This window comes from Lynx canadensis, chromosome F1 (assembly GCF_007474595.2).
Source record: "Lynx canadensis isolate LIC74 chromosome F1, mLynCan4.pri.v2, whole genome shotgun sequence".
Classification (NCBI taxonomy): domain Eukaryota; kingdom Metazoa; phylum Chordata; class Mammalia; order Carnivora; family Felidae; genus Lynx; species Lynx canadensis.
In genome coordinates, this window is record NC_044319.2 from 23,319,804 (window position 1) to 23,342,938 (window position 23,135).

Below are 23,135 nucleotides of genomic sequence, written 5' to 3' on the forward strand. Positions count from 1 at the left end.
CCCCCCCCCACTTGACTCCAGCAGTCGCTTGCACGTGACCGAGCCCAGATTTATGTGCTGTTCTCTGTTGCAGCTCCTTGAGGAGGCCTACAAACTGGTTCGGCATCAGGTTTCAGAAGGATTAAGTGCCTTGAAGGAGGAATGCAGAACTCTGACGAAGAACCTAGAAGGAACCATCCGTTCAGACATGGATCAGATCGTGAACTCAAAGAACTTCTTAATTGGAAAGATCAAAGGTCAGTGGAGATCACCCATGCTCCTGTGTGCTAAATAAGCTTTGTGTGTAGGGCTCCACCGTGTCGTCAGAATACATGACTTCAGAGGAAAACTAAATTGAGGGAATTGGGAAGAGGTGCTAACAGGTTTAATAGGAGTATGCTAGCGGTGCTAGTGAGGGCCTGGCCCTTCCCAAGGAAACTTCAGGGACACAAGGTGGAGGAAAGTTTGCTTCTTGCCCGGGTGGTGCCTGTATATTCTGATACTGCCCACACCTCCCTGCTGTAGCACTTCTTCTTTGTTTTTTTTAATTTGTTCATTTATTTTTGAGAGAGACAGAGACAGAGAGCACATGTGCGTGCGTGTGCAAGAGAGTGGGGGAGGGGCAGAGCGAGAGGAAGACAGAGGATCTGAAGCCGGCTCTGCGCTGAGAACAGAAAGCCCGATGTGGGGCTCAAACTCACAAATGTGGGATCATGACCTGAGCTAAAGCTGGACGTTTAACTGGACGCTTAACTGAGCCACCCAGGTGCCCCTGTAGCACTTCTTACACTGATTGTAATGGCTTCTACCTCTGCCCTTCTCTGCTGTAAGCTAAGAACAGGCCATGTGATCCCTGGTTTACTCAGGCACACCCAGGGGCTAGTACCATGCCTGGGATATGCAGACTCTCAGCAAATACTTGAATGGATGAATAAATGGATTTTCCCTCAACAAGAAAAAACAGTTGACTTAGAGTTGATAAATCAAGATTCTAGTCACGAGTGCAACATTGGCCAGTCATGTGTCCTTGGGAAGGTCACTTGACTTCCATGTGCCTTAGTGTCCTCCTCTGTAATCAGTAGTGCCCACAAGAGTGGGGTCTGCAAACTGTGGCCCTTGGCCCAAATCGGGCCCACCATCTATTTTTGTAAATAACATTTCATCAGAACACAGCCATGCCCATTCATGTATGTGTTGTCTATGGCTGCTTTCATACTACAAGGGCAGAGTTGAGTAGTTGGAACGGAGACTTTCTGGGCTGCAAAGTCTCTAATGTTCTCTACCTGGCCATTAAGAGAAAAATATTTGCCTGTGCCCTCACAAGAGGCCTGAAATGACCTCTAAGGAATTCTACAGGGTAAAATGCTGAGGTTCTCCGTTCCTACATCTCCAGAAGTGCGCCACACCCAATGTCATTTGACAGAAGCGTGCATGCAAATCTGTGATTATTTATCAGCAATTTTCTTATATTGTTAGTTTTCAGATTATTCATTCACTTGCCCATTTACTTACTCATTCATTAAAAACATACTAAGTGCTTTCTGAGCAAGGTGCTAGAGCTTTAGCAGTGAACAGGGGACCCAGCTCCTGCTTTCAAGACACTTAGAATCTAATAGGGACATTATCCTCTGCACTTCAGGCCCTGTTCCCACTGCAGCCCAGCTCACCTCAGCACCCTCCCAGCTGATTCTTCTGAGAGAGTAGAATGGTGGAGGCATAACTACAGCAAAGATGTGCGTGTCTGTTCATGCGCTGCCTTCCCAGGCAGATATAAATTCACAGCGTTTTGTGTGTATTATTATCCACATCTCTCATTCCTCCCTTAGCACAACTGATCTAGAATAGACTGTGTATTGAAGTACCATATTCAACCTAAAACTGCCGGCACCCAACTCCTGAGTCCATATTCCTGGCAGCTGGGCTGAGCTGGACCTAACCATGGCGATTCTCATGGCCCAAATTAAACCAACCTCTCCCTTTCACTCTTGCCTGGTCTCTGTGGCTCCAGTATAACCCACATAAGATGGAAAAACATTCTGTTCTAGACTAGTCTTTGTTTCCTAAAAGATACCTTGAAAGGAAGTCACGATCAAGTCTTTTTAAAAGGCAGTATAAGAAACACATTTTGACCAGGCCTCTGGTTCTCTGCCATTAAAATAATGAGTAGAGTTGAGCCTTGAACAACAGGTGTTTGAACTGCACAGATCCACTTATAGTACAGTACAGTACTGTAAATATATTTCCCTTTCCTAATGATTTTCTTAATAACATTTTGTTTTCTCTGGCTCCGTTTATTGCAAGAATACAGTATGTAATACAGATGACATAGAAAGTATGTGTTCGTTGACTGTGTATGTTATAGGTGAGACTTCCAGTCAGCAGTAGGCTCTTAGGAGTTGAGTTTTGGAGGAGTCAAAAGTTATACACAGATTTTCAACTATACAGGGGGGTCAGCACCCCTAAGCTTTGCATTGTTCAGGGGCTGACTGTATACCTCAACCTATGTCAATAAAGGGCTTTGTATTTCGAGAAAACTTTGGGAGTATTAAGTCCTGTTCTTCCCATTTCCTCCCACATGATTCTTGAGAGTAAAACAACCAATCTTTCATTCTGCCCCACAATTATTTATTCACTCAATAAGCATGTATTCTGGGCACCTGGGTGGCTCAGTCGGTTAAGCATCCTACTTTGGCTCAGGTCATGATCTCATGGTTTGTGGGTTCGAGCCCCATGTCAGACTCTGTGCCGACAGCTCAGAGTCCGGAGCCTGCTTCCGATTCTGTGTCTCCTTCTCCCTCTGCTCCTCCCTTACTCACAGTCTCTCTCTGTCTCTCTCTCTCTCTCTCAAAAATAAATAAACATTAAAAATTAAAAAAAATAAGCATGTATTCTGCTCCTACTGAATACAAAGGCTATGAGGATATAAAGAAGACAATGCGATTTTACAAAAGGAGGAGAGGAGGCATGTTACAGATACTGAAACAGCAGGAAGAAAGGTGGTAGATCCCACAAGAGCAGCAGGAACAGAGGGCACAGTGGTTCATAAACAGCAACCATTTCAACTTCAAAACCCATGTGGGCCTCTCATAACAACAGTGCTGTTTTAGTGTGGGTTGATTGGAAAAAAGGATGATGCCAACAGGCGTGATGAGGGCTAACAGTGAGTGAGGGTTTCCAGAGCTCCACACACGCTTCGAAGCATTTTGAACAGAGTAAACTCAGAAGTAATTGCTCTTATGATCTCCACCTACCAGATGAGACAACTGAGCCAGAGATTAGGTAACTTGCCCCAGATAACAAAACAGAGTCAGGCTTCAAACCCCTCAAACTCTAGCACTTTTTGCCTTAATCTCTCCGCTCAGTGGCTTCTCCACAGCTGCCCTAACTTCTGGATGGTTTATGAATCATTGTGTCACCGGACAGTATTCATTACAACAGCGCCTCTACGTCCTTGAAAATCAGCAGAGCATATCCGTGTGGGATGTAAAATTTATTCCAATCCCTAAGGAAACACTGGCAGGCAGACCACAGTTCAGGAGCTGTGTGGTGGTTCCAGGGCTCTAGGCTGTCTGAGTGGGTGAAGTTTATACTGGGTCTGGAAGTGAGTGGGATGTTCACAAGCAGAGGTGGAGGAAAGAAGGTGAAAGGTACACTGAATAAAGGCGCAGGGAGGGGGCTAGAGCCCATGGCGGCGCAGGCATCAGTGGGAATCAGGCAGAGAGGAACAGGTTTCTCCACGGCCCCTCCCTGTCCCCATTTCCTCCCCACTCAGTGGGTGAAACCGGCCAGCAACCCCTAAATCTCTTCTGCATACTGCCTGTGTTCGTGATTATTCTGAAATTTCAATTAGATGCTTTTCAAACAGTTCTTCTCTCAAAGTTAGTTGATAAATCATTCACTTATTCTCCTGACACACAGTTTTGCATTTTGGTATCAAGCAAGTCATTTGTAGAAGTCATAGATTGTTTCATATTTAAATCAGATAATCAAAAGGTTTTTTTTTTATCCTAGCAGTTCTAAGACTCGTTAATATTTTATATACCAAATATTTGTGAATCATTCATAATACTAATAGTACTGGTCGTCTCAGATTCTTAGAAGAGGCAGTCTGATCCCCCATTACTGTGAAATATTTCTGCAGATTGAAATAACGTGGCCGTTCATCTCACTGTAAGCAAGTTATTGCCAATAAAACATTAATAAATACCCTCGAAGTGCAGTCCCAAATGTGCAAATTAGGGTGTGACCTTCATCAAGCCATCTGGCACCTCCAGGCCTCTGACTGTCCACCTATAAGATGGAAGGATTGGACACCCATATGCACTTACACTTCCCTACTTAGTTCTGAGATACTACATGACAAGGCTATGAGACTTGCCAGCGCCACAAAGCTAGCCTTCCAGTTTACAGAACGAACTCAGGCCGTTTCCAGCTCAGGCTTCCTTCACGAGTTCACTGCTCTTAAACCTGGCTAATCTTGGCAGTCACCTTAGGACTTTAAAAAAAATGCAGCTTTGGGGGGCACCTGGGTGGCTCAGTCGGTTGAGCATCCGACTTCAGCCAAGGTCATGATCTCGCGGTTCGCGGGTTCGGGCCCTGCATGGGGCTCTGTGCTGACAGCTCGGAGCCTGGAGCCTACTTTGGATTCTGTCTCCCTCTCTGTCTGCCTCTCCTGTGCTCACACACTGTCTCCCTTTCTCTCTCTCAAAAATGAAAATAAGCACAATGAATCACAGGAATCTACCCCCAAAACCAAGAGCATACTGTACTCACTGTATGTTAGCCAATTTGACAATAAATTATATTTAAAAAAAGAAAATAAACTTTTTTTAATTAATAATAAATTTTTTTAATTAAAAATAAATAAATGAGTAAATGGAGCTTTGCATGTCCCATTCAGACTTTCTAAATGAGCATCTTTACTGAGTCTGGGAAGTGTGGTTACATTTATTTGATCCCTCTTTATAATTTTTTGCACTCTGTATATTTTTGTCTCTGCACATGTTTTCCTTGATTATCAGGGGAAGAAAATAACCTTTTAACAAAAATTGGGGGATGAGAGGTAGGTGGCATTTGTTTTTAATGCAATTTGTTTCTGTTTGCCCAAGAAAAGACTGTACTTGATTTTTAAAAAGTCTCTTGAGGAGGGGGAGGGGAATTGAATTATATGAGCTGATTAACTCTTAGAGAAATTAATTAAAACTTAATAAATTGTTATATACAAGCATTGAATCATTATGTTGTACAACCGAAACTAGCATAGTGTTAGATGTCAGTTATACCTCAATTAAAAGAACTTAGTAAACTGTGTTTCTTAGAAGACAAGCTATGCACATATAATGATGATTGATAGTAAACAGGAGGGTCACCAGCGTTTTCTTTTTTGTATTAGACATTGCATGTTTACAGGCACCATGCAGAAAAATGCATTTCATCCCAGGGCAGGGGAAAGCTTGGGGAGAGGAGGGACTGTTTATTTCAATTCTGAAAGCATCTAATGGCTTTCCATTCTGGTGATGCTGGCACAGGACTCCCTGTGCTGGTCTGTCTTGCCCATTTGAGCTTGCTTTGGCTGTTAAATGGCTCTGTGGGCACTGCCCAGCCGTGGCCTGGCTCCAGTGACTCTGAACTCAACTTTGCCTATAACAAGTGATGGTTTTCTGGCTGTTTCCTATCTCAGCAATGGTGGCCGAGCCAGCAGAGAGAAGCTGTGCGGAGAGTGTTCAACCATTCTTGGCGTCCATCCTGGAGGAGCTCATGGGGCCAGTGAGCTCAGGATTCAGTGAAGTACGCTCACTCTTTGAAAAAGAAGTGGATGAACTTACCCAGAACTTTCAGACCACCAAAGACAACGCCCAGCTAAAAGAGGTAGATATGAAGCCAAGGAATTCAGTGTGAATGGTCTGCATGGGGCTGCCTTTTCCTTGGTGCTCTATCTGCATTCATGCTTTCTTTCCTTTCTTCCTTCTTTCCCTCTCCTTCCCTTCCTTCTCTCATTCATCTAGTTCTTCCATTCCTCCAGCCACCCCATCCACCTGATTTCCTTATCAATGGTTTTCAAGTTGCAAGAATAATAATATGCTTGCACAAGTGAAGCAATATGCTCACATATATGAGCATAATTGATCACCCATACCCACCCCAACACCTACACCACCTCGACTCCTGACTCCCTGAATTAACTGATATAAATAGCTTAGAATGTGTTTTCACATAATTCTTTCTTGTTCATACAAATATAGAAGCATATACCGTCATTGATATAAAGTTTTTTTGTTGATTTGTTTCCAATAATAAGACTCATGATAAAAACAATGTTTTTCAAAGTGTGGTCCCTGGACCAGCAGCGTCATTATCACCTGGCTGTTAAAAACACAAATTCTCAGCCCCCCACCAACTCTGTACTGAATCAGAAACTTGGGCAGAGGGGAGGTAGGGCCCAGCAGTCTGGTTTACAAGGGCCCCCCAAGGATGTGATGCACCCTGAAGTTCAAGAATCACTGACAGACATAACGTGGCAACTTGGTTTTACTCTTGACACATCGCTACCAGTCAGTGGATAAAACCAGATACCTCTCTTTTTCCCCCCTTATATCTTTATGCATACATACGCATGTAATTATACAGAAACAAGATAAATTTTATGAATATTTTGAATTTTCTTTTTCCAGCCTTTTTTAAACCTTGCCTTTACTCTCCCTCGTACCCTGGCACCACCCACCTCCCTACAAGTCACTAGTGTTAACAGCATATGCCATTCTGTCCTTTTCCCCATGTTTCTATAGCATATAAAACATATACATTTACAGGCTGTTTTTTCAGATTGTTCGTTAGAAAAATGGGATCGTATTACAGATCCTACTCTGTTTATCAGTGTTCTCATTCAAACATACCTCATGAAACTGTCTTCAAGTTAGCCGTTCTAGCTCTAAATCATTCTTTTAATGGCTACATAATATTTCACGTATGAATGTACCATGATTTATTCAACTATCCAAATGTTGCTGGCATCATGGACAAAGCTGCAATAAATAACCTCGTTACATATATTATGCTCTGATGCTTTCATGCCTGTGGGATAGATTCCTAAAGCAGGATTGCTAGGTTGAAAGGTAGGTTTATTTCTCCTGTTAACAGATGTTGCCATTTGCATTTCAAAAAAAAAGGGATTTAAATTTTACGTTTCCACCAATTGGGTATGGCAGAGGACTTTCTTCCATATGCCCATCAGCAATAGGTATTACCACGTGTTTAAACTTTGGTGGGTCTGATAGAAGCCAAGCAGTAACCCATTTTTCCCTCTCCTGCCTGCTTAATTGTTATTTCTTAAAAATAAATACAGTACATATCATGTGAGGAGGGACAAGTTTGACCCCATGTGTGTGCTCATTCACTCCACTTCAGTGAGGCTCTCACGGTTCACTTCTCAACAAGAGTAACGTTTTCTTTTTAAATGCACACAAAAAAATGGGCCCTTTAACAATTCCTATTTAGAGGCACCTAGAAGTCTAGATTTGTCTCTTTTCTGTGGCTTGAAAATCAGAAAGCACATCCGATATTACTCACAGTTACTCAGTATTACTCCCCACTTCTCCCTAAGCATACATTTTCAATATCTTTCTATCTTCTCTTTCTCCACCCACCGTCCTGCTTATTCTAGAAATCCAGTATTCAATTTTAAAAATTAGTTTAAAATAAGCTTGGAAAATAGGATGCTTTATCTTGACAACAGTCGCGGTGTAAGAGCATGTTGGTAAAACCTGACGTCTCTAGCGGAGGCGGTCCGTCGCTGCCCTCATGCTGGAAGCCCTGTGGCCTCACTGACCAAGTCACTGCTCATGCAAGCCAGAAGGGGAGGGATCCCAGTTTCTAAACTGGATGCCTCTCCTAGGCCAGGCCTCTTCCTACCACCCACCTCCTTACCCACTGGCACCATAGAGAACCTACGGCAGAGGGAATCTCTGTGGGCACTGACAGAACCCCCGAGAACTGGGGAGATTCTGGCTTCATTCCCAGAGTCCAAGGTGCGAGGACATTCCGACCTTTCTGAGGTTTTGTAAGTTCATGGCACTCATTAAAGAAGGCCTGGGAGGCTTGTGGGCCCAGCAGCAATTCCAGGTGCCAGGGAGCCTGCCCGCCTAGTTCTCGAGTTCTGGAGGTGGGAGCCTGGAGTCCATCAAGAGCTAAGATTGGAGCCCCCCAAATGCTTCCCTGGGTCCTTCCATCCTCCAGCCGGGTCCTCTATTAGTCCCTGCCCTAGCAATAGAACTGCCCCAGGGAGGGGCGCCTGGGTGGCGCAGTCGGTTAAGCGTCCGACTTCAGCCAGGTCACGATCTCACGGTCCGTGAGTTCGAGCCCCGCGTCGGGCTCTGGGCTGATGGCTCAGAGCCTGGAGCCTGTTTCCGATTCTGTGTCTCCCTCTCTCTCTGCCCCTCCCCCGTTCATGCTCTGTCTGTCTCTGTCCCAAAAATAAATAAACGTTGAAAAAAAAAAATTAAAAAAAAAAAAAAAAGAACTGCCCCAGGGACCCCTGAAGGAGGGAAGCAAGACAATTGAAATGTCATTAATATAGCGACCTAAGAAGCGATTCACTCTAATAATATACATCTGATTGTTTAGACTTTATGTAATATGTAATATGCATGCAAAATTGCTCCTGAGTCTGAAGGTATTTAACTTTTCCCTTCACCAAAATGCAGCATCTAGACCGGCTTATGAATCTTCCACTGGATTCTGTGAAGATGGAACCTTGTTATATTAAAGTCAACCTGCTCCAGGAACGCCTGCAGGATCTCAAGAGCCGCTTCAGATTCCCCCACGTCGATCTGGTGGTCCAGAGGACCCAGAACTACATGCAAGAGGTGGGAGCAGCAGGGGCCTCCATGGGGGGTGGGGATGGAGACAGCAGAGAAACTGGGGCTGGCTGGTGAGATTGGTGTGCTAGTGTCGTCCTGGGCCATGAGGTCCATTTCTCCGCGATTTCTTCATCATGTGGCGTGAGGATGTACTTTGTCCTCCCTGCTGGCTTCATCTTTCTTCCATGTGGATGAGCATCAGAAAGAAAGAAAGAAAAAAAAAAACATTTCAGGGAAATAAAGTAGCATTAACTGATAATTACTTGATTTGTCAAACCAGTGCTTTTAACCTTGACTGCACATTTGAATCATCTGGAGAGCTTTTGAGAAGTCCTGATGTCTAGACCCCACTCCCGGTGGTTTCCCCTACTCCTACGCCCACTGCTTCTAATATGCAGCCAGAATGGAGAACTACTGGATTAAATTAATTCCCTAACCTGGTTAAGAGTAAATCAATGAATCAATCAATCAATCATGGCTTCCTATTTGGATTTCTTGGATCTACTTGATAGATCTACCTTTTTTCCCCCATAAGGAACTTTTTCTCCAGGAACAACTATAAATTCTTTCCATACCCTAGTGCTTTCTAAATGAAGAAAGGGTGTGATCACTGAAGCCATAAAAGACCAATTCTACTTCAGAGGTGTTCTGGGGGAACTCCCTAGGGGGCTGGACAGTGTGCCAGACCCCACTTCAGAGACAGATGCTTAGATAAGTCACTAACAGTGTTTGAGAGTGCTATAACAAAGGTATGTGTTCATGCTTTGAGATCACAGGCTTGGGGAAGAAAGGAGCATTTTTGTCCTTAAAAGTTACAGGATGGATTAAGTGATACACCGTATTATCTCACCTCTGAGTTGTGAAGGATTAAAAATGGACCAGGAACAAAACTGGGCAACAGTTTAACAGAAGCCCCTTTGGTGATGCTGAACCCAGTGAAGCTGATACAGGCACACGTGCGGAGAATAAGAAATCTCAATCGCTTCCGTTTCCTGACCCTTGAGCACATCAGCCATTCTCCCCACCAAGCCCTGGCCCTGCCTCCCTTCCAGTCCGTCAGAGAAAGGCAGAGAAGTGAGGTGGTAGGCTGGAAGTGGAGAGAGGTGTGCTGGTGTGGTTTGCATCCACCGAAGAGTGGAAGTGCAGGATTAAAGCAGCCAAAAAATCACTGGAGAAGCTTCCCACCTCACTTTGTCAAGGCCTGGCTGCAGGTACAGAGACTGGAGAAAGGGGTTGACCACAGGGGAGGATGGTATTCTCAATCCCATGGCCTCCATAGGTTTTCTAGCTCAGAGAATAAGAAGAGAGGAGGGGAAAAAATACACGTATACATGCCAACACGCGAGTGTGAGTGTGTGCTTATTTCTTAGACTCTTACTGATCCCCCTGTGGCCAGGTGCCTATTTATTTCACAGCCCAGGTGGAGGGCGTGAGGATCTGTTCTTCTGGGTGGCCCCAGAGTAGTGCCTGAGGGGACTGTGATGGTCATCCCCTCCCTGCTCCAGGGCAGAGACCCTGGCCTCTGACCAGGTGTCGTTCTGTGTCGCTTTTGGTTTCTAGTTAATGGAGAATGCAGTATTCACTTTCGAGCAATTGCTTTCCCCACACCTCCAAGGAGAGGCATCCAGAACTGCGGTCGCCATTGAGAAGGTTAAGCTCCGAGTCTTAAAGGTAAAACCATGCTCTCATTTGTGGGAAGCATAAAACAAGAGCGTGACCCCTGCTTTTGTTAAGTGGAAAATACCAAGTTCTCTTTCACACTCCCTGTTTGTAATCCGGCCCCTTTGCCCCCTTGAGGTAGCAATGGCTCCCAGGCATCCGTTCCCCCCCCCACCCCACCCCACCCCCCCCCCCCCCCCCCCCCCGGCATAACTTTCATGCCTGTTCTGGCATCTAGTGGCAGCTTTAGGGACCGCAGGTCCTCAGTATCATTGTCCATCAGCTAGAAGTGACCTGTTCCCAGCTTACATTCATAGCAGTTGCACTTGATATTTATTGCCTGTCCACTGTAAGCAAAAAATTGTGGTAGGTATTACCTGTGATAGCCAATACACAGCCTCCTTCAAAGAGCTTACGATATAGTAAAACCCATTTAAATTGGCCAACAGTTTTTAGAAAAATCGAAATCTCCTGGCAAAGGAAGTACTCAAAAAAAAAAAAAGATGCCCACCATGTGAAATTGTTTTTATTGTGCTTACTGCTTAAGTATATATCAAAATGGTTTTTAATAATAACAGCTTACACTGGTATATTTTTAAAGCTTTTTTTGTTTTTAACCTATCCTGTTTTGTTCGATTCTCACATGGACTTGTGAAATGATTAGAATATGTCTCCATTGTAAAGGTGAGGAAAGTGACCCACTAAGAGCTAGCGTGACTTACTTAAGCTCAACAGGCTAGTCAATGGTGAGCCTAGAGCTCAAACTATTCTTAAACTTAGCCCACTAGTTTCTTACTACCTATTCCCTTAAACAGTGCCTTGAAGCAGAAGATAAAAGTCCCACAGAGCCTAGAAGGTGGTCCCTGAATTTTAGACCCAATCTTAATACCTCACAGAAAGTAGGAAACTCTGGCAACCAAATCACTGAGCAATAAAATAAATAAATAAAGCAAATTTAAAAAGCAAATAAAAAAGCAATTTTTATTATGATAACACAAATAATAATGAGCTTTCAATTGGAAAGAAAAGATAGAATCAATGTCAATAACACCTCCAGTGTTAGGACACTTTATACCTTTCAGGACAGTCCATTCCTTCTCTGGACACCTTTAACCGCAAGAACATACTACCTGATGTGAAGCCAAAGTTCTCACCATTGGTGATTCTAGTTCTGTCCTCCCTGTCCATGTCCCTCAACATAGTAGCCTTTGGTTGTTTTCAAAGCTCAGAGAATAAGAAGAGAGGAGGGGAGCTATAATTTCACCCAAAGTTACTATTTCTGGTATGAATGCCTTCATGTCTTTAACCATTCTACTCACACGCCTGTGACTATGTTCCGGTTTGTCTGTGTTCCCCTTAAAGTATCATCTAAAACCAAACTGTGGTCCCTAGGCTTGACTATTCCATGCAGAACAATGAATGATCATCTTTCTTGGTCTAGATACTAAACTTCTTTGGTTAACATGCCACAGTGCTAAGGTTGCAATGATCCAGACTCTGTCTTCCCTTGTGGAAACCATTACAACCCACTAATCCTGCTTTTAGGATATAGAGTGAAAGAAGTAGATGACTGTGGCTCCTATGGAGCCACCCAGGACAGGGGTGATGACATACAAACTCACTCCCCAGTTCTGTCCCCAACTTCTTTATAATGCAGAAGTTATTGTTTTGGTCTTGCCTCAGTTTCCCTATCTGTAAGAGGGGAGGATAAGATGGGTCACTAATAGTCGTACCCTCCACCCAGGGTTGAGAGAATTGCATGATAAGATCTCTGAGACCTTAGAAACACCACAAGTGTCCTCAGAAATAAGGGGAAAAACAGAGACAAGTGAGTGACTGAGTTTTTGTTTAAGCAAAAGTTAACAGATTGCAATGTTGCTATTTAGCATATGTTTCTATCTCTGTATTGACAGCAATATGATTATGACAGCAGCACCATCAGGAAGAGGATATTTCAAGAGGCACTGGTTCAAATCACACTTCCCACCGTGCAGAAGGCACTGGCATCCACATGCAAACCAGTAAGGAGATGAGTTACTCCAGAGAGCATACTGTTATTGCTATTAAGTTCAAGCAAGTCCTTTTGCTATGATGTGCTTACAAATAGTAGACTAGACCTGGGAGGGGTCAGCAAATTTTTCTATAAGTGGTCAGATAGTAAATATTTTAGGATTCATGGATCATAGTGTTTTGTTGCAACTACTCAGCTCTGCTAAGTGCAAAAGCACACATAGGCAATACATTGACAATGGGTGCTTCTGTGTTCCAATAAAACTTTATTTGCAAAAACAAGCAGTCACCAGATTTGCTGACCCCTGACCTAGACAAAATCTCAAAGGTAATGATCTGACTCTGAGCCAAATTAAGGCTTGCCATAGAACACCTGAGGACACCAGGCGTTCTTCATCATAGTATGACTCTTGGGAACCACATGTCCTCTGAAACTTGACCGCTAAATCCCGAAAAAGACCTTAAGAAACATGATTACAGAAGGGTATTTTTTTCTTTTAAATCCAGTAATGTTTGTTTGGTGAAATCAATGAAACTGAAACCACTTAAAGCTGCTACCAGTGACAGCCATGATTATGAAGGTGTGACTTAGTCTGCAGAGCAGAGTAATGAACAAGCTGCCTGTGGAGGCTGGTTCAACATCTGGGTGCAAGTTCTGGCTCCTCCATATATTGGCTCTGGGGCCTTGAGCAAGTCACTTTTCCTCTTCCTTGGCCTAGATTCCATCTTCTAGAAAATGGAGATGACATATTTTGTGGCATGTTTCTTAAGATTGAGGAGACTAGAATGATTTGATTAATGTTCGATGAGTGCTTACCATGTTAGACACTTTGTACGGATTATCTCAATAATTTTCATGACAACTCTAGGAGGAGGTGCTATTTATATCTTCATTGTACAAATGAGGAAATCTGAGGGATTAAGTCACAGGCCCAAAGTCACAGCTGGTAACCACCAGAGTTTGAACTCAGCTCACACTTGCTAATAACATGGCATGCACTCGGCAAATGGTATATTTACAGTAAATGGTATATTTACTACTATTACAGTTTCTACATTTTAGAAATGATATATGAGCCTGGACATTATCAATGCCTTCTCCCTCTTGGAGCAAATCATAAAGAGCTTTTTAGAATTTAAAAAGGGCTTTGGGGTAGCTTAGAGGGTCTCCAAGAGTTGGAATATTAAAATCCTTTGCATAAGCTATTTTACTGCAGAAATTTCTTTGGTCATTTTTATATTTTGTAAATGTTTTTTTTTTTTTTTTTTTTCCTTTAGAGTCTTGGCATATCTAGTACCCAGCATTTATTTCTGGGAGTTTGATAAAAGTCAAAGGAGTAAAGAATCTGTCCGTATGTTTGGCCCTTGGCCATATGTGGATGGAAAAATGCTGCCACCCAGAGGATGACTTAGTCCACCTCTAGTTGTGTCTGTACACAGATATTCTGCCTAGGGTGTTTTTCTTCTTCTATCCCAAAGCAATCTGGGTGCCTCAAGGCCACCTTCTCCAAGAAGAGGAGAAGGGTAAAGAAAGTCCCCTTTTTCATCAGTTCCCTTTCTCCAAGCATCAGCAGAACTGTACCCAATCTATAAAATGCTCTTATGATTTTTAATCAAGAGAGATTAGTTGCAAAAGAAGCTGATACCCCAGGTTTTCAGTAGTTAAGGATATTATTCCAGTGCCAAGAAATTTCCTAAAATCTGAATTTGCAGAATGGGCAAATTTGGGAATTACTTGCTTCATTGAAGGATTCTTTATTTTACTAAAGCATGGTCCTTTTGGTTCTTTATATCACAGCTTCCTAGATCTGTGGTACTCCATTCCAGCCGCACATTAAAATTGTATGGGAAGCTTTAAAAAAAATTCCAGTTCCTCAAGACCCAACCTCAGGGCTTCCAGTTAGATTGCTCCAAGGAATTAAACATACATTATCGTTTAATCAGTTCAATATAGAAGACCTATTTTATAAAGCCGGACATGTCACGACAGTATAAACATCCCTAGAAATTGTTCCTTTCCACACACTTATTTAGCCGTTTGAAATTTTAAAGGCCTGCTGTTTATTCCACAAACATGTATTGAAAATATGTATCAAATGTGATCCAGGCACTGTGCTAGGCCAATGTCCCTGCTGTCCTGGAGTTCATAGCCTAGAGGCAGCTGACAGGCATGGACAGGCATATAGTATGCCATGTGATGAGCACAGCAGTGGCCTTATGGGGAAGAGCAATGGCCACGGTTCTGAGCCGGGTGCCCAGCTCTGCTTATGGGGTCAGGGAGGATGTCCCAGAGTCATGTTTTCACCTAGTCCTTAGGCACCAGTCAGGGGAGTAAAGAATGGGAGACCACCTAGGGAGATGAAAGGGTGTTGCAGACATGAGCCTGTGCCCCTCTCTTTGCAGAGGAAGGGAGAGGCACAGAGCAGTGACATGACTTGTTCAGGTCCCACAGCTAATCCAGGGCAGTGTCCAGCCTCCTGGGCAGTGCTCTTTCCACACAGTTCTCGTCTGTGTGTCAGTCCTGCCTCACAGACCCTCTCAGGGTCATGGAAGCTCATGCCTTTTCAATCCTTTGGCTTTGCTCTAGGGCGGATATAAAGGGACCCCATTATCACCTGTTGTGACCTGGTCCCGAACAACAGGCCCCCAAGTCCTATAGCACTGAGTTGTCTGCATGTAGTGGCTTCTGATCATCTGCTGTAAATCCTGTCCCTTCAGGCGAAAAGCATCAAATCCCGCTGCTAAGGCCCTGGCCCTTGGGGCCCTTCCAGCACCATCAGCTGTAAGGATAACTGAATTCATCACTGGCATGTGATTTGGTACATTTTGATCCCTTCTGTGTCCTCATGCTGATAACTGGGATATGATTTGGTACATTTTGACCCCTTGCTGTCCTCAAGCCATCTGGAAACTCTCCGAGAGCAGGAAGGGTTAAGGGCTTCTGCATCCTGCCTAGGTTTGTCAATGAGTGTCAGGGCCAGTTGGAGGGATAGAAGAGAATGTTCCTGAAGAGCTCTTGACTAGAGATTCCCCACACCTGAAAAAGGCCCCATCCTAATAAAGTTAAATATCTAGTCCAGGGACCCAGGAATTTCACTTCTAGGTATGAACTTAAGATAAATAAACCCCTAAATCCAAAAAGATCATGCAAAGGATGTTTATAGCAATTATATTCATAACAGTTAAAAATGGAAAAATCTCAACACCATCAATAGGAGTATAGCTAAACAATTTTAGTCCACCCATATAGTGAATGCCTTTCATCAATAAAAGGGAATGAGCTACTGATACAGGCAGCAACACGGATGAATCTCTAAGCCAAATACACAAGAAGATATGATGCAATTTATATAAAGTTCAAGAATTAGAAAAACTAATCTATTGTGACAGATATCACAGTAATGCTTATCTCTTGGTGGGGGTATAGGCTGGAAAAAATGCACAGGGTGTTGGAAATGTTCTCTGTCCTGATCTGGGCTATAGTTACGTGGGTTTAGTTAATATATTTAAAATCACTGAGATGCACTTATAAAATGTGTACATTTTACCGTGTGTAACTTACTTGGTAAAGTCCTGTTGGAGTTTAAAAGGAAAAAAAAAAGAGGAAGAAGGGAGCATTTTGGTTGTGATGAAAAAAAAGGAGGGCCTTGAGACCCATTGACCCACCGACAGGGCTTTGAGATGATCAAAATCTGTGTGTGCAGTACAGGAAATGGTGCCTTGGTGCCTGGGGAAAAAGGAAGGGAATGACCAACGGCTGAGTGCCCCACTTTCCGAGGAGGGGGTCATGAGTGGGAGCCATACTCTCTGTACCTCCTCTACAAATTGCCCTCTCATGCCTTGTCCTCTGTCTTCCTATCTCTCACCCTCCAGGAGCTCCAGAAATACGAGCAGTTCATTTTTGCAGATCACACCAATATGATTCACGTTGAAAATGTCTATGAGGAGATTTTACATCAGAGCCTCCTTGATGAAACCCTGAAAGGTAAGGAAGATTTACTTGGTGCCGAGAGTGGGAACACCAGATAGATGGGAGTACCCCTCAAAGGGGACCCAGTGAGGCCAGTGAGGTTTCTCAACAGGGATGAAAGGGGAAGAAGAAGTCGATACTGGTTTGTTGGGGAGACAGAGAGGAAAGAGAGAGGGATACTGACCTTGACTGAGGTTCATGGTTTGGCACACTCTGTGCTGGCCCGTTGGATATTATTTCTTTGAATATCAATAAGAACTCTGTGAGACAGGAATTTCAAGCTTCATTTTTCAGAGAAAACCAAGGTTTGGGGAGATTAAGGCTGGACTGTCTCATGAACAGCTGTCTTCCTCCAGCTGCTCCAGACAGAAACAAAGGAAAACAGGTGCTTTTAGCCACAGACTCACAGCCCCTCCCAGAGCCAGGAGGAGGTGAATCCAGGAAAAGGGGCTGCCAGCTGCTCCCTCAGCACATTCCTCACCTCCCGTCAGCTGGACAGGAGCAGACACGGGGTGCCGACACAGTGCTCCATGTCCACTATCCGTGGACTGAGGCCTTGCTTGTGATGGGACCGTGGACAGGAAAATTTTGATAGAAATACGCCGGACAGGGCCATTCCCTGAAACCGTAGGCCTGAAACGTATCTGGTCTTCGTGGAGAAGGTGTTAGTATCCCAAAAAACCCTCCACAAAGAAAACTGGCCAGGCACAAGCCCCAGGTCACAGTAGCCAATCCGACGAGATAAAAAATGTAAAGATGTCAGCACAGTGTGTGACAGGAGGGGCCCGCTCAAGGCCAGTCCACCGTGGCACCTTTGAGCCAATTAGGAAATGGCTCCCGTTCTCCAGACACTTGATTGCTCTCTGTCAAAAAATTGCCGTGATACACTGATTTTATCAGGGTAGGGTGCTCTGCTGCTAGGTGCTGGAGAATTTTGCTGACTACACAAATCTGTGCTGATCCTGGAGCGAATGGCGCCCCCTTGAGTGTGATCCTTTTGGGCACTATACAACCGGCACAGCTATAGTGAAGTCAAACTGTCAGCCGCTATCATTATTTTTACTGTTTGTAGTCCTCTCAAGGCCTCTAAGACTGAGTGGATGCACACAGGTCTTCATTCTAGACACTACACGTCAACAGGGCTCTCTCTGCATGCTCAGTACGGAGTACGCATTACACATTCAGGACTAGACTGGGAGGTGAAGCAGAGAAATGTCAGGCCTGCCCCTGCACTGGGGCCTCCATGAGTGCTACAGATGATACTGTTCTACATTGCGAGCTCCCTGAAAGCAAAAGCCGTACTTTATTCATCTTTGGATTCTCAAAGTCTGTCCCATCGTTGATGCCCACTTTGAAAAAATGAATGAGCAAAGGAATGAATGAATGAACACTACAGAGGTCCAGAGTTTGGAATGAGTTTGTGGGCTTTTGGTCGTCAGGGAAGGACAGCTGGAAGAGGGTGAACAAAAACTGGAATTTGAAGTCGAGAAATGTATGTGGATAGCCAGGAAAGCTGGGAAGGAAGCTTGGCTTCTGGATAAAATCAGAAACCCCAGGGTGGCCAGGGCAGAGTGTTAATGTCATGTTTTGTGTTCTGGTCTCTCTCAGTGATAAAGGAAGCTGCTATCCTGAAGAAACACAACTTATTTGAAGACAACATGGCCTTGCCCAGTGAAAGCGTGTCCAGCTTAACTGATCTAAAAACCCCTGCAGGGTCAAACCAGGCCAGCCCTGCCAGGAGAGCCTCAGCCATTCTGCCGGGAGTTTCAGATAGTGAGACCCTGAGTAATGAAGTATTCCAGGAGTCAGGGGAAAAGAAGCAGCCTGGGGTCCCTAGTCCGTTGGCCAAAGAAGAAAGCCTTTCTCTTCCTGTACCCGACCCTCCCCCGGGTGAGAACGGACAGGTGATTATTGCAGGCATGGATGGCCCTGTCGTAGATCTTGTGGCTGCAGAGGACACGGCAGGAGCCCTGGGCACATGCTCACCAGAGCTGGAGTTTGGAGGGGCTCCTGAGGGTGGAGAGCCCACCTGCGAAAAGCCAGAATCCAGCTCTGCCTCAGGCTCCTTAAAGGAGCTCAGAAATTTGTTGACAGTGACCATTGAGGTACCAGTGGAATCTGCCACCCTTGAGATTGAAAAAGATACAAACGAGGAGACCCTTGTTCCCCAAGAAATTGAAAAATTAGAGGAAACGACTCAGATCTACACAGAGGCCGGTCCAGCAGCTGCCTCCAGCCAACACAGCTGTGAAGAGAATGAAGTCAGTGAGAGGGAGGCCCATTCTCCCCCTCCGGAGGCGGAGGCTGGCAGGGTGGAGTTGGGGGGATTTCTGGAGGCTCAGCTGATCTGTGAAGGGCTCACCCAGGGTGACAGCCGCCCAGACCCCACAGAGCAGCAAGCAGAGGCCGGGGAGCCCGCTGAGAGCGAGCTCACAGGCAGGGCTTCCAGACTGGAGGCCCAGGCTGTATCCACTGTGGAGGGTGAGGCCGGGCAGCAAGCAGATTGCATTTCCAGGGCTGACCACACGTGCCCCAGTGAGAGCCAGGTTTCTGTGGAAGAAGCGGTGGGAGGGAATAGCAGCACGGCCCAGGCTGCTGCCAGTGTGGAGACAGAGCAGATTCAGGCTGCTGGTGTTCATGAGTGTCAGTGGGTGGTGGAGAATGTTCCAAACATCGATCCGCTAGATTCACAAGACGTCGGGGAGAGTACCCTAGGGCAATCCTCAGAAGAGTGAAAGGGGCAATTGGGCATAAGTATTTCTTTGCACAAACTCAGCCAGAGGTTAATGGTTATGGGTACGCTTAGGGGTTACACGCAAGTTGTTACCATAAAAAGCAAACAAACAAACAAAAAAACAAAATTAAGTACTTAGTGTGTGTAATGAAACCAGAGGCTATGCACACCGGGCATGTGCACTGAGGCAGACCTTTGTGGAATTGAACAGTTCTACCATGAATTACTGCGTTAGCATTTTAATAGGAATTACAAAGTAATGGAGTGTTTGGGGTGAAAGGCAGCTGAGGGTGTCTAAGGGAAGCAGTGGTGTTCCAGCAAAGATGAAGGAAACAGTGGGAGCACGGTTGCCAATACACTGCACATTTTCCTCTAATGCACTTTAAGGCTTTTTAATTTTGGGTAAGAATGCAAATGTATACTGTAAATCCAGCTTCACCGTCTACTATCCCCACTTCACTGTCCCTGAAGGACTCAGCATTCATCCACAGTCAGATGGCAGGAAAGGGTAGGTGGCGAGCACTGGTCACCCTGCTGTGGGCAGTCCTACATCGCCTGAGACATTATGCCTGAGAGAGCCCATGGGGAGCTGAGCAGAAACAGAGGAACGTTATGGTCTGTGGGACTGTCTGAGCCTGTTACTAATTCCGCTATCAATGTCTTGTTAATTAATCGTGTTGATTCTTATTAATTAATCACCTTTTGGGGAAATTCAGATGAGGCAAGAAAATTTCCTTGGCATGTGTAAGCCTGAAAGCATTCCAAATTAGTCTTAGAATGTGCAGAGAGAGCTTAGCTAATTACCGAGTGTAAAAGACTACCAATTAAACAAGCATTATTTGAAAGCTACTGTATGCCACGTGCTGTGCTAGGCATAGTAATAACAAAAAAGAAGAAGAAAAGATAAAGGTGCTCTGTCTAGCATAAATTAAAAGGCCTATGGGAATTTAAAGAAAAAAAATATGTCCATTTTCAAACCATGACAACTTTCTGTCTATCCATTCAGCAGTCCTGGTTCATTCCCAGAAGGGGAATAAGGTGAATAAATGGGGAAGGAAGGAAGAAAGGAAGGAAGGAAGGAGAGAGAAGAAAAAAGAAAGGCAGGCGGAGAGCGAAAGAAAGAGAAAAGCCAAGTTGTACAATATCAAATTCCAAAGATGTCACCCCAAGTGGAAATCATTTGTTTGATCATGCAGCAAGTTAAGTGAGTCCCAATTATGTCCCCGGCACTGGAGATGCTGTAGTGAAAAAGACTCTGTTCCTCTCTCCCAGAACTTATACCTTAGTGGAAATAGACACAGATACATCTTCTCGATGGATCGTGACCAATGATAACTGTTAATGTTAAAGGACTTACTTGCAAAAGATTAAAAAGATGTGTTCTAATCTTCAAGAAAATACCATGTTATTTTTTAAAAGCTTCTGGCCCAGGAACTACCTGTTGATACTTCCTTGCATAAATTTTAGCATTAGATCCCAACATACTGTCCTAAAAGCCTGTTTTGATCATCATCAGCAAATTTATATCAGTTCTTTTATCCCACAGTTTAACTATTTAACCAGGAATTAAAATATAGCTCTGTCCACCTCCCCAGGAAGAATTTCTAGGTTTCTATGTCACAAAGAATGAAGAATAATCAGTATAACTATATTCTCATATTGAATCATTATAACTTCTCTTAGAGTGTTTAGATCTTCACATCTATGAAGGATCTCCTTGTAGGGAAAGAAGGCAGAGGCCACTCCTCCCCTGATCCCCTGCAGTACCCAGTGTTCACTCATATCCTTGCATTTAGCATAGAGTATTGAAATTCTATTTACTTCCCGTCTCTTCCGGGGGCCCCTCTGCTCAAGGACAGAAACTGGGGTTTATTAATCATGTGTGCTTCCTGCTAGGGAGACACAGCCTTGCGTAACGGCTCACTGCCTTCTCAAGCCACTTTCATATCCCTAGTGCTGAGCATAAGCACTGGCACGCGTCAAGCTGCTCAGGAAATGTGAGAACTGAACGCCCGCCACGCTGCTGTGCTGGGGCTATCTGGGGCTTGCTGTCAGGCAGGGAGACGTTCTTAATTGGACTTTTTGCCCTTGGGGAGTCTTCCCTTAAGGCGAGTCCAAAGTCCAAGAGGCAGACAGCCAGATGGTCAGATGTGCTGCCCAGTAAGGCCAGGAGCCAAAGGAGCAGTGGCCAGCCCCACCCGGGACTGCCCTTCTCTCTCCAGGAGACGTCAGCGAGCAAGGAGGTACATGCGCTCAGTACGAGCCCATGCTGGAGCTTCCCACCTTCCTCCCTTTGCTCACCTCAGGGCTTCTTGGACCCCTCGGAAAACTAAGAGATTTTTCCAACCCTAAAGAAAGTACATCTCACTGCATTGGATGGATGAACATCAGTGACCTCTCTTTACCCATCTTGTAGGCCAGAGGGTGCTGGGAGGATATAGCTGACAATACAAATAATTTTTCTGTACAGATTTCACAAAAGACAAGTTCACTAGATTAAGCGGGATGATTGTTCTGTTTGAAGGTGGAACAGGAAACTAACGTTCGTTAAAAATATTCCTTATTCATTTCAACATGTCGAATGGCATAGCTCCATATTACTATGAGCTTGTCTTGTTTTTAATAGACTTGTTCATGTTGATTCAGTGGTTTCCAGGTTAGAGCAAGGTTATTGTAATTTAAATGAGCAGCATGAAAGGCTTCTGCAGGCTGCTCTAGGGATCTCTCCTATGGGCAAATCCATTAGAAATGCATAAAACCTCAGGACATGGTTTTTGGCAAAAATCCCATGACTTTAAATCAGCTATGTTACTACTGACCTTTTACAAAGAGAATGTTTTCCTTGAAAAAATTTGGCTTGTCATTTTTTCCTTTGCAGCTTAGAGTGGAGACAGTGGTGCCTTGAGTCATGCAGAGAAAACTCTCTTTTCAAAAAAAAATATTTTGGAAACCACAAGGATAAGATTCCGACCTGTCCAAAAGCTTTTATAAAGAGGCTGAGTGTGAGGAACTGCAGGTCTTTGGGCCTGATCTTCTACATTTTATTGCAAAGATTCTCAAGTCTGGTTTTGTGACCCTCCAGACTGGAGTCGGTGATTTCAAAGGGTTTCACAGTTCTGCCAGATGAGTGTGATTTTCATTCTTTATAAAAAGTGCTAAATGCTATATGCTACATAGCAATTTTACTATGGGGAGGGGAAGGGCATTACTGATTAAAGCAATACAGATTCAGTAGGTTAAAAAAAGTCAGCTACGTGTGTCTTCTTACTTTACCCAGGGTTTGGGGACCTGCCTTCTGAAGTCTGTAACTTCAAGAATAAAATCTACACTGTGGATGGGTTTTTCTGGTCACTATATAAAGCAAATAAACTTAAAAGCACTTTGTAACCACATATTTACTCTGCCAAGTGCCTATATTCCAATAAAATGTTCATCCTTGAAGACTTGTCCAAATGTCATATTTATTTAGAATGGGGGTGGTTTCATCTTTTAAGCAAACGTCATACTCGAGCTGGGAGTAACACCCTCAGATGGAAGAGTGAGTCACTATTGCAGTATTATGGAACTTTTCATTTTCTGTTGTCAGAAAGGAGTCCACAGAGAAGTCACTTAATGTCAGAGGTAATTATGCTTTGAAAATTAGGCTTATTTCTCTAGGAATAATTTCTCTATGTCTGTAATAATGGGCAATTACTCTTGACATAATTGAACTACTGTTCAAACAAATTTATCTGCAATGGGTAACACTAAGCAAAACATTCATTCTTTCTACAGTCATGCATAAAATAAATATTTACTCACCAATATCCACAGTTGCTCATTCCTCCATGAATTAATTCATCCAAAAAATAATGATTCTGTATTTATTATATGTAGGCACTCTAGTGGGTACTGGAGAAACAGAGGTGAACATGATGGATATGTCCCT

General features: G+C 44.1%; 1 protein-coding gene across 1 annotated transcript in view; it reads left to right on the top strand.

Annotated features, from left to right (window-relative positions):
• The window catches only part of NIBAN1 (niban apoptosis regulator 1), a 152,870-nt gene extending 130,222 nt beyond the window's left edge, over nucleotides 1-22,648 (top strand). Inside the window, exons 8-14 of the mRNA XM_030302408.1 lie at nucleotides 74-236; nucleotides 5,660-5,847; nucleotides 8,679-8,840; nucleotides 10,395-10,505; nucleotides 12,407-12,514; nucleotides 16,377-16,488; nucleotides 18,082-22,648. Coding sequence (XP_030158268.1) covers nucleotides 74-236; nucleotides 5,660-5,847; nucleotides 8,679-8,840; nucleotides 10,395-10,505; nucleotides 12,407-12,514; nucleotides 16,377-16,488; nucleotides 18,082-19,208 — 1,971 coding nt within the window. The 3' untranslated portion in view covers nucleotides 19,209-22,648. The remainder of the gene's footprint in view (nucleotides 1-73; nucleotides 237-5,659; nucleotides 5,848-8,678; nucleotides 8,841-10,394; nucleotides 10,506-12,406; nucleotides 12,515-16,376; nucleotides 16,489-18,081) is intronic.
• The last annotated feature ends 487 nt before the right edge of the window (nucleotides 22,649-23,135 follow it).